Source organism: Austrofundulus limnaeus, unplaced genomic scaffold, assembly GCF_001266775.1.
Source record: "Austrofundulus limnaeus strain Quisiro unplaced genomic scaffold, Austrofundulus_limnaeus-1.0 Scaffold96, whole genome shotgun sequence".
Classification (NCBI taxonomy): domain Eukaryota; kingdom Metazoa; phylum Chordata; class Actinopteri; order Cyprinodontiformes; family Rivulidae; genus Austrofundulus; species Austrofundulus limnaeus.
In genome coordinates, this window is record NW_013952498.1 from 1,036,906 (window position 1) to 1,048,577 (window position 11,672).

At 39.9% G+C, this 11,672-nt stretch overlaps 1 protein-coding gene across 1 annotated transcript; it reads left to right on the forward strand.

Annotated features, from left to right (window-relative positions):
• Nucleotides 1–570: 570 nt before the first annotated feature.
• LOC106520696 (caspase recruitment domain-containing protein 11) lies at nt 571–11,431 on the forward strand (the record flags this gene model as incomplete). Its single annotated transcript, XM_014012913.1, is given in 8 exon segments — nt 571–782; nt 5,061–5,309; nt 7,842–7,979; nt 8,163–8,349; nt 10,253–10,391; nt 10,781–10,978; nt 11,081–11,200; nt 11,306–11,431. Coding segments are annotated over 8 exon segments (1,164 nt in total), but the record flags the coding sequence as incomplete, so codon positions are not given.
• Nucleotides 11,432–11,672: the final 241 nt, after the last annotated feature.

Sequence of the window (11,672 nt, forward strand, 5' to 3'; positions counted from 1 at the left end):
GTATGTATGTATGTATGTATGTATGTATGTATGTATGTATGTATGTATGTATGTATGTATGTATGTATGTATGTATGTTGCCCCTGTCCAAACATGTTTGCTATATTCCATAATTATAAAACATGGGTTTAATCCCCCTACAGACAAATTCAGAGGTCAGCAGGTTTTTAAGTCTGTAGAGTGAAACTGAGTGGTTGTGTAATGTGTGTTGTAATATGACAAATCAAACTTTATTTGGCAGATCATGTAGAGAAACCTGCTTTTTTTTTCTTTGAGAGAACCTCCTGGAGGGTGAGTCAGACTGTGAGTCATCTAATCATCAGGAAATTTCTGAAAGAACCTGGTTCATTACCGAGCTGAAGTTTTACTCCTAAGGAGCAGAGTGTAGATACTCTGTCTGTAATCATTTGTTTAAGGTTATATAAGACGGAGCTGGTTTAACTTTCTGAGCGGATAAGCTTTAGTCTAAAGCGCCATCTGGTGTTTGAGGATTCTGAACTGAGAGTTTTGTGTTTCTGAACCAGTCGGTGTAAATAAAGTTAAGTGCTGAAAAACGGAGGAGAAATATGGGTAAATTTTCCCCCGCCTTTTGACTGCAGGCMGTTTGACCAGAGCTGCGGCTCAGTGTGCGCAAAACTGTGCGTAAAACTGTGCGCGCAGGTGCAGCTCCGGCAGTCTTCACGCTGAAATCACGCCTTCATTTTCACTCGTGAGTCGTGTTTGGACCTGAAAGGAGAGGGGTTAAACCTCCTCAGTCTCATCATAAGGACAAGACATGAGCGGTGAGTGGACATTTTAAAGCCTGCTTTAKGGCTTTAGTTCAGACTGTTTGTTGACAAAATCTTATGGAAAAATCTATGTTTCCGGTAAATGAGTGACCACAGAGCTGCGCAGCGCAAGGCGTGTACTTTAAACTGGTTCCTGTGTGATCTGATTAGGCAGATTGAAATTATAATCTGGGAATAAAATAAAGACCAGTGACCTCAATCTGTAGTGCAAATTAAACACGTATTGTAGGTTTTTTTTCCAGGGTTGACGTTAAGTATCAATTAATCAAGATTCTTSGATTTGTTTAAAAAATATCTCGGTGTGTTTGAGTGCATGTTGAGAAATGACAACTGTAGCTGATTTGGTCAAACCTTAATGTAACCTGAGGTCATGCCTTAAGATGTCCAGCTCAGAGTATGTGCTGAGAATGACCCACAGCTACTGCCACAACAAATTTTAGCTCAACACCTATAAAGACTGAGTTTCAACCACTTTTGTGTTGACAAATCTTGTTTAGCTTTAGTGGCAATCTTAWTGTAGATTGCCTCCAAAAGTTAATCAGCTGTACGTCTATGTCTAATGATTACTTTCTGTGTGTTTCATTAAAATTCATTCAGTTTTTCAGGAGAAATTTTGCTAACAGACGATCAGCATTGACTGGTTGAAGTCAACCCTAAGGGTTAAGCAAACGTTTTGTGTATTAACACTTGAAGTATGTGTTGRGAATGTTGTTGAGCTATAAATGCTCCATAATATTTGCATCATGTCTGTAACACTTACTTAATTACAGCAATTTTTGTGTTTTCTAAAKYCATTTGTTTATGTTGGTCATTTTAAATTAGTTTGGTTTCTACAGCAAACCAGTTGTAAAGGTGCATCCAATGATTATTTCCTGAACGTTTAATTAAATTCCATGTAGTGGTTCATGGGATATTTCGCTAACAGGGTTGACTGCAAATAGGTAATGGAAATAATTCCAACAATTTTGAGCAGTTATCACACCAAATCTGTAAACTAACTTGGGTATGTATGTATTTTTATTTATTTATTTTTTGACAGCCATTCTGAATCAGGTTGAGTCCTGAAGTTATTGTTGTAAATGTGYATTATTTATTTATTTTTAACAGTTATCCAGGTGTTCTTAAGGTTTTCTGTGAAAAGGGACAAACAAAGCTATAGTCTGTGTTCACCTTTCAGCAGCAATCAGTAAACGCATGGAAAAKGTTTTTATAACCGTTATAAAACAGACACTTTGCACGCTGCTTTCTATGGCRAAGTATAAAGTTGTAGTAACCGCAGGAGAACAAAGTCTTTACAGACTGTTCAAGGGAAATGACACAGATTCCAAAGCATCCAACATGCTTCGACCTGCCTGTTGAGCTGCACACACTCAGGTAAACAGATCTTCATCACTACAAAATAAATGATCTCTTCACCAGTAGCAGCTCCTGAGCAGAAACATCGGCGGGACAGACTTTTGTTTCCTGATTTGCTAACCACACAAATACAACAGTTACATTTTCACTTACAGGTTAAGGTTGTGTGTCTCCTGAAAACAGTCTGGTCTCATAATTAAATCAGAAAACAAACACACACACACACACACACACACACACACACACACACACACACCTGTACCTAAAATGGAAATATTGAAGCTTGTCTGATTTATTTTACAAAATTAAGATTAATTGTGTAAAATAAAACAGACAACCAGGCACACAGGTGTCTGAATTAGATTTCTAATTTGACTATAAGTGATAATCAGTCCCAACTATTACAATCAGAAGCCCCATAATTTGTTAGCTAACCCACATGTGTATCTTATTTAAAGGATACATGTCGTGCTTTTAAATCCTTCTTTTTCACATTCAAATCCTTCACTTGGGCTCAATATAAAATGGAACTGCAATGCTGAAACTTTTTAGTTACAAATTAATTAAAAGATGTCAACAACAGAAGATTTGTCCATCCRKCAGTACATGCTGGAGCCAGAGTCGGACCCAGAAGCAGAGGAGAACGAAGACAAACAGTTGGTAATAGTTCAGACCTTCTTTGGCAGTTCTATTGCAAATACTGTAATGTTCAGAAAACACAATGGGAAGTAAAGAAAACTGAACAGGCTGAAAAATATAATCCAAACACCAGCAGAATGTGTCCCAAAGAGGCTTTACTGGAGCACTCTGCAGTATGGCTCACTACCAACAGGATGTTTTGATAAATCCACTGATGAATCCACAGTCCTGCTTCCATGACTGTAAACAAGTCAAAAACTGAGTATGAATCAACAAAACACATTAAAATTCTATTTAAAATGATCCAAAGAGATGAAAAACACAGAACCAAACAACAGCCAGCAATTCTAWTAAAGAAGTAATTATTATCTATTAACAGGAGCTACTTTTTTGAGGCAAATGTCATCTTTTTTTGCGAGCAGTGCCTCGCCTGCCTTTAGTTCAAACGCAAATGTTTATTGGGTTTCAGTGTTTATTTTACTGTTTTAGACGTTACTTTCTGATTTTTAAGGCATTTCGTTAGAGAATGACCACGTCCTGAATCAAACAAACATCCTTAAAACAACTTTAATGATCTGTGAAGCTCTCCAGGTTGTGGTCTCATTCTCTTGTATCCTGAAATGAGTGGAGCTGAGGAAGCTTTTCTCTGCGGCCCTCTGCTTTGTGTTTAGGTGCTGTGATGTGAGTCAGTGTTTTCATTCCTGCGCTCTTAGACAATGACCCACACAGGGGCCTCCCACCCCCAGCAGCAGACGCCTCATACGATTGAATCCAACACTGCTCTGTTTGTTGTTGGCAATAATCTTCATCACATTAGGTCATATCAAGATAACGTGATCCCCCTGACAAAYGTCTTGTTGAAAACGGTTTTAGCTGCAGGAAACTGCATGAAGCTAACGGCCTAAATGTCAGAGGGATGTCCTGTGGGAAATAAAAGCCTCCTTGACCGTTTCCCTGGAAGATTTCCAGGAAGAAGCTCAAACATTAGACCACAGTGGAGCAAATCTGTTCTATATTTCTCTTTACCCACTCAGAGTTGGACAAAGAAAATCAGTATTTGACATGTGTCTCTGGAGTWACAGACTGGTTTATGAAGATTTATTTGGTTAAGAATGGCGCAGATTAAGTTGTGGCAGAGATCCACTTGTGAGATACAGACAAAAATAAACTGTGGGCCTCTTCCTGGGAAATGTGCTTTGTCTAAAAATGGTTATTTGATTTGTCTGAGTTGGAGATGGCACATTATGTCTGAAAGTAGCAAACATATCTTCAGTAAACTGGTTTTAATTGATTGTAAAATTACAGTCATGACAAAAAAATATCCAGATGTAATAATAATAACYTGGTCTTTCTGAAAGTGTTCAAATTTAACATCAAGTGTACAAAAACACAACAGATCCTATTGTGTCATTATTTAAAAAACAGAAATGAAGCCAAAATKGAAAACTTTATTCAGTGATTCAACAGCTAAGCAACTTTAGCAGCAGTAGTGATTTTCTGGATCACTATCAGTCTTTTAATTTTTGTGGAGAAATCTTGGCCCATGCTTTGTTTTAGAGCCGAGGAGTCAGTCACATTTAAAACTTGGTCCAAGTCAATGGAAAATCTGTCATTTATTGAAAAAACTGGGAGAGAAACAYGAGGAGCAGGTGAGAGTGGGCGGGGCTGGAGCMGAGASCAGCAGGARGAGGTAAACAGAAAAAAGACACAGAACAGTAATCAAAAACAAAAACACGCACATAACAGATACACAGACTGTGACAGTAAAATATAATTTTTGAAGCCAAATAAAATGTTGATTAGGACCAGATTTGGCCCGTGGGCCTTAAGTTTGACACATGTTTTTGAGCATTGATTTTTCTGATTGAGGTTTGAAGAYATTTGTTTCTGCACAGCTTTCCCCAGTTCCCACCTTAAGGTTTCAGTCAAGTTGGAACTTAAAGTTGCAGGTGCTGCAGCCCACCTCTGAGTTCAGCAGTTTGTTGCGAGGGGTTTGTGCTGATACATTTGAACAAACATGCTGCCATGCATTATGGGTAAACATCTCTAGTCTTGTGGTTCATACATTGTGGTGATTCTACATAATAAACACTGAACTGGTGGGATCTGTTGTGGTGTTTTGCACTCTTGAAGTTGCATTTAAGTAATTTTAGAACCGTTTTATTATCTCCTGATGTGTAAAATACTATAATTTCTCATTTGACACGTATGTGGAAAGGTTTTCCAAGTCATCCTCAAATATTCCTGAAATGCTTGCATCCTTTGGGTTCCATCCAGGTGTCACAGATTGGGTGGAGGAAGACGAAGCTCAGGAGGAGGAGGAGGAGGCGCGGTCCTCCCCCGCCTGGTCGGAGGAGCAGTGCGAGGAGCTGTGGGATCGCATCGAGGGCGTACGGCACAAGCTCACCCGCATCCTCAACCCGGCCAAATTCACGCCCTACCTGCGACAGTGCAAGGTCATCGACGAGCAGGATGAGGACGAAGTGCTCAACTCGTCGCAGTACCCCATGCGCATCAGCAAGGCCGGTGAGCAGGAGCTTTAAGTAGAGCCCAGTTTTAAGCAAAGTTTGTTTAACTACAGAGAAGTGTCTGTATTTTGTATGTCGACTTGTCATATGTGCACAGTCAGCAACCGTATGTATTTTGCTTTTTTATATATTTTTTTTTCCCTTTCTCGTTCACACCTGGTTTCCATTTACAAACTGCCGCTAAGTTCTTGGTCACTGTTAGTTTCATTCAGCTTGTATTCAGCTCAGTTCTTTGTTGGATCATTGTTGGTTTCTGGTTGTATCTCAGCGGGCAGCGGCTTCTGGTGATTAGTTGATGAACAGCATTTCCAAACAAGTCTCCAAAATGCCTCAAAACATTTGTGRAGGTTTTCAATTCCCTTGTGTGAGTTGCAGGCTCACAGTCTTTTTGTCTGTGTTTTGAACATGTTTTAAAAAAATGTGCAACAAATTTTAATTTAAAATAGTCACTAAGATGTTTGCAGGTGTCTTAAACCCATCTCAGTTTTACCCCAAGCATTTCCAGTCTATCTCAAGAACACTAGAGATGTATTTTTGATGCGTTCATAGGAGCTCTCTGATCACAGAGCCACAAATACCCAAGTCCACAAACCATTCAAATCTGTTCATCTTCATTTCAAATGTGCACCCACGTGGATTAATTCAGAAACATGCTAAGTAAGGTGGGTACAAAGCAGTCAAAGGTGGGTACGATGTGGGTGGCAATGAGCAACAAAGTAATGTAATAGTAAGTAAGTAATTCTGCCCAGGTCCCCCTTGAAAATGAGATCTGGATCTCAATGGGTTTTACCTGGTTAAATAAAGTAATTAAAAAAAATGTGCACAGCAGTTTTGCAAGCTGAATGCTCAACAATAAGCTGTCATTTTCCAAAACTTGCCCCTCAAATCACAGCTACACGGCTCACATACTCAAATATTTAATATTCAGTGAGACTGCAGCAATAAAGTTGCTTATTTTCTCAAAATTTAATTTGTCAGCTGGTCAACAGTCCCAACCCAGTGAGACATAACCATAGGTTTTTGTTGTTGTTTTTTCTCTCTGGTCATCTAGTTTATATTGCCACTGCAGCATCCAGTTTCACTTGGGCTTTTGATTGAGTTCACATCCRCATTTATTGTCTGTCACTTCAGGATTCAGTTTCATTCAAAACACGAGTGGTCATTAGCTCCTGCAGAATATAGTTCTTGCTCAGATTCTTGTTGCTTTTTTGTCTCTGTTGGTGGTTTTGCTCTCAAGTCACAGTTTGTATTTTTGCTTCAGTCTGTTTCAGTTTAGCTTCCTGTAGTTAATCAGATTTTGGCGACTACATTTGAAAGCACCAATYGTTCTGTAGTTAAGTGCTGCTGTAAGCCTCTCCCACTTCCCAAGCACTAACAACTGGTAGAAAATACACACAAACTCTAACTTCTGAGGGATGGGTGTCAAATTTGAGAATCTGTTCTTCCTTTCTTAATAAAATTGATTTCCGAAATAAATAAGGAAATTTATAAAATTTGTTTATTCGTCATTCAAAATGGTGATAATACTCGAAATTTCACTCTAAGCTCAGATCAAAATTTGAGAACACTGTAAAGTATATTATATATGAAGGTAGATTTTTAAATGAAAATACAAATCCTTTCTATGGGCACACAAATAAAATGTTTGCAAGTGGCTTTTGAAACATACAGTATCTGTCTTCATTRATGAGGTGTGTTGACTAGAGGCGATATCACGTGACTTTTCATGATCAGAGAGATCGGCCATATTGTTCCGGACAAGCTGGTGAAGTGGTAACCAAGGTACAYACTGTACGTCTGCGATGATGATTAAAGAAGGCAGAAGTTAACCAATGAAAAGTAATATTTATAGGCAACTCTACACAGAAATCTAACCATGATGAAGTGTTTAAATCATGCTATTCAACTGACGGTCCCCCACCACACCCCCGACCCCTAGCTGGATGATAAGGTGGAATCTTTGCAGACTCACAACTTCTGTTTCTTGTAGATGTACATACAGTTATTACTTTCTAAGAGCGAATCCATGCGCGCGCACACACACACACACACACACACACACACTGAGTCGCAGTCAAAAATATTACTTCCTGCCTTTCTTTCATTTTTCACCAGCAAGCAATAAGACAGTGAGTCCATGTGGTCTCTATTAAATGTTGTAAAAGATCTGATAAGACTGTTAATAAGACAAAAAATAAATCTGCACTTTTTTATGTAAAACTCCTTAAAAACCACAGAGGATATCTGCAAAAGGGAGCACTGCACATGAACCAGCAGGAGATGAAGATAAACACCTGGTCTGAAGGAGAGTTAATGTTTTATTTTTTTGTGAGAGTTAGTTCTCGTCAGTCGTTCATCATGGTCATGTTAGCTGTGTAATTAGAGAGGAGGTCATACTCAGATCAAAGAAGCAGCATTCCTGTGGTTAGTGGGTTTCAGCTGTGATGTTTTAAAGGATGACAGGAAAATGTCTTTTTTTTGATGACTTTGAAAAGTTTTCATTTATGACCCCTTTTTTTCAATCTCACAGGTCGTCTGCTGGACATTCTCCGAGCTCAGGGCCAGCGGGGTTATCAGGCCTTCATAGAGTCTCTGGAGTTTTACCATCCAGACCAGTACATCCAGCTAACTGGGAAACAGCCAACGCAGAGATGCTCCCTCATCCTGGGCAAGCGACAGTTTCTTTAAGTCCATACAGAAAGAAAGGATTGTTTAAACATGCATGGATGAAAAAAAAAGATTGTTTAGAGGAGGGATATGCATTTACTAATTGTCCTCAAGCTCAAGAAAAGCTTATTCAACAATAACTGTTAACAGAGATAAACAACCTTCACTTGTGTTTTCTCCTCAGACGAGGAGGGTCCGGAGGGTCTGACCCAGTTTCTGTTACTGGAGGTGCGTAAACTGAGGGAGCAGCTCCGAAACAGCCGGCTGTGTGAGCGCCGGCTGTCTCAGCGCTGCCGGATGGCCGAGGAGGAACGCAGCCGAGCCGAACGGAAAGCCGAGGAGTTACGTCATGACAAACTGCTGCTTGAAAGGTTTGCTTTGTCTGGATGGATTTGTTGTATTCCTCTAAGTTCTTTAAATAGATGAGGATTAAAGGTAGTTGAGCAATCAGACTAGAAATGTTTCTCACACAGATTAGTGATTATTGCCTGCTTWAGAAGACGATAACACAAGTGTATTCATGTACTGCATGGTTTTTATCATGTGTGTTTTCCATGGTTTTTATTGTTAAAATATCTCATGAAACAACACGTTTTAAAGAAACTCCCAAAAAGTAACCATTGCATCTACAACTCATTAACTTTTAGAGTCAACCTAATTTAAGATGTCTGCTGAAGCTTATCAGTGGTCTTTTAAAAAGCAAATTTGAATTTAGCTTTAATCCTGGTCTTTTGACAAAAATACACAAATGGTTGCAACATGGATTTAATTAAGCAAATAGWAAGAGCCTCACCTTAGATCATGTTGGGTGATTGTTTCAGCYGACAAGTTATTTAACCCTAGTGGATGCAGTGAGGAGCTTCATGTGGAAAGATGCATCCTGTGGATGTTAATCTGTTTCAGAAAACTCCAATTATTGGCATCAAGCAGAGAAAACATCTACTGAAACTACTAAAACTGGGTTGAGAACTGTACAAAGAAGAAGGTCATGAGGTTTGATGAGTCCAGACTGGCCCTGTTCCAGAGTGATTGGCTCATCAGGGTCAGAAGAGATGCAGCTGATGTGATTCAYCCTTGTGCCTGCGGTACAAGTCTGAGGGGTCAGTCGGTCTGGTCTAGATTCCATCAATAGATTTTCTCTTCCCTGATGACACGGATGTGTTGTGAGACGACATCACTGGGATTCTTCAGGTTCAGATTGTGAAAGAGAGGTTCAAGAAGCATGAGACATAATTCTCACACATGGTCACCACAGAGTCCAGACCTGAACCCTATTGAGAATCTGGAGAAGACTTTTCACAGTGRTCTCAATCTCCCACCATCAAWATGAGATCTTGGAGAGAAATTAAAATCTGGACAGAAAATAATYGATGAAGTTGTGGGAATGATGCCGCAATGAATGTGCGCTGTAATTAAACCTAAAGGTGGTCCAAGAAAATATTAGTGATGTTTTTTTTTGACCAGGTAGTGGGTCTTGGAGTTTCAGTCTGGGTTTGGTTGACTAAATTTCAATATATCTTAGTTGAATGAGAACTGTTTATTTAGTTATCTAAAATATGAAAAGTAGGAGTTATTAGTTTGTTTCCTAATTAAGTTCAAGTTCAAGTTTATTTATATAGCTCCAAGTCACAACATACATTGTCTCAAGGCACTGTACATAAAAAGAATAATCTAAAGAAGAAACCAGCARGCTGTGTTGAATCWCTTCATCACAGTCTCCCATCCTGAGCAAAYGGTGGAGAGGAAAAACTCCCTGCTWATCAGGAAGAAACCTCCAGCAGAACCAGGCTCAGGACAGGCGGACATCTGCCTCGATCGGCTGGTTGAGGGACAKGAAAGAGACACAGACAAACACAGAAGAACTGGTCYGGGACTGGTCYAGGTGCACCTTCAATTAATTCAATTAATTAATTGAACTCATAAGTCACCCGAATTGAAGATGGCTGCCGTAGCTACTTTACCTTAGCCTTCACAACAAAGTGCTGTAACTTTTACAGATATAAAGCTGAATGTTGACACGTTAGTAGCTGAGAGTCATCCTCAACATGGACTTTAAGCACCAACAACTCACACGAGATCTCATGAGATTCTTAAAGGTTTGACCAAAATGGGTTTAATTATGACCCCTCTCTTTTTTAAATGATCATCATTTAAAAGTGTGGCATGACAAAGGGCATTTCTTCAAGGAATGCCAGGCTTTTAATTCCTATCAGCTTCTGTTATTGGAGGCTCATAATGAGTCAGTAAAAAACRGTGAATGATTTGTGTCTGAAGGCTGCGTCAGGACTGGGAGTCGGCCAGCCGGGAGCTGGGGAAGATGAAGGACCAACACCTGGAGCAGGCTGTGAAGTACTCCAGGGCCTTGGAGGAACAAAGCAAAGCCTCTACCCGAGWGAAGGAACTCCTGAGGCAGGCGAGTCCTTAAGGAGGCTTGTTAAATTGTTTATCTTTTGTTTTGTGTTTTGGCTTGAACATGTTTGGACGTCTTTCATATTTTAATACCAACATGTCGCCCTTTTAAATGATCAAGTTAAAAAAGTGCTTTGAATGGCAGGAAATAAAAGCACCCCGGGTGCTTTTCTGTTTGGCAGCTGCAAGAAAAAGCTGATGTGGGCACRATGTTATCCGCTTCAGATTTTAAAATTGATTTTGTCTTAACATTGGCACAGCGTGACGACCAAACTGCAGATGCATGAAGCAAGGCGTTCCACAGGCTAAAATATTTATCACTTAAGTGATCAGGTGTTCTTCTCAGTTTTGTGCCTGGAACAAAACATTTGTTAGTTTTTTTTCTTCCTACAGGTAGAAGAGCTGAAGTCCAGGCTGACAGAGGCGGATAAACAAACTGACCCACTTGAGATTTTCAGAACCACCAGTTTGCACACAAATGGAACGAGCAGATCTCTGCCTGCTTTACCAGAGAAACCGCTGCAGCAAAGCAAAGTTCAGAAAACAGAAAAAACTCCAATAAAATCCTTGGATCCCTCCACCGGAGTGAGTGTAAGTTAGAGCTTATTTTGGTGTTTATCACTGAAAGCCATCTTTAAACAAAATCAAATGATTTATTTTGTATTTCTTAGAACATTATTTGTTTGGTCTCAGGCTCTGATGGATATCCTGCAGCAGGACCGCAGAGAGGCAGCAGAACAGAGGCAGGAGCTCTGTGACTTCATCACCAAACTCCAGGGAGAGCTACAGAGAGCAGAGGAGCACAGAGACAAGGTTGAGTTAGTGGAGTTAGACATTTTGCTCAAATAATTCTTTATTTATTTTATGACTGAGGTAAATGATAAAGTKAAGATGTGACGTTGCTGCCTGTGTTTGCAGCTGGAGTTGCAGTGGGAGCAGCTGCAGCTGAAGGTCAGGACTCTGCAGCTGGACTGGGAGACGGAGCAGAAAAGGAGCATGTCCTATTTCAACCAAATCATGGAACTGGAGAAGGAGAGAGACCAGGTCAGTGTGAAGGGAAAGTCTGAAGGTCTGATGGATCTCAGGGTTCCCAAACAGCCTAACAGCTTGCAGTTCTTTCTCTTTGCAATGGATAGAGCTTAAAACAATGAAGAGGTTGTCTAGACGTGATGAGATAAGGAAGTTACTGCAATTTTCCTGTTGTTTGGCAATAAAAACTTGTGATGATTCTGCAACAAATAGACATAACGTCTTTATTTCTTGGGATAAATGGATGAAACTTTTA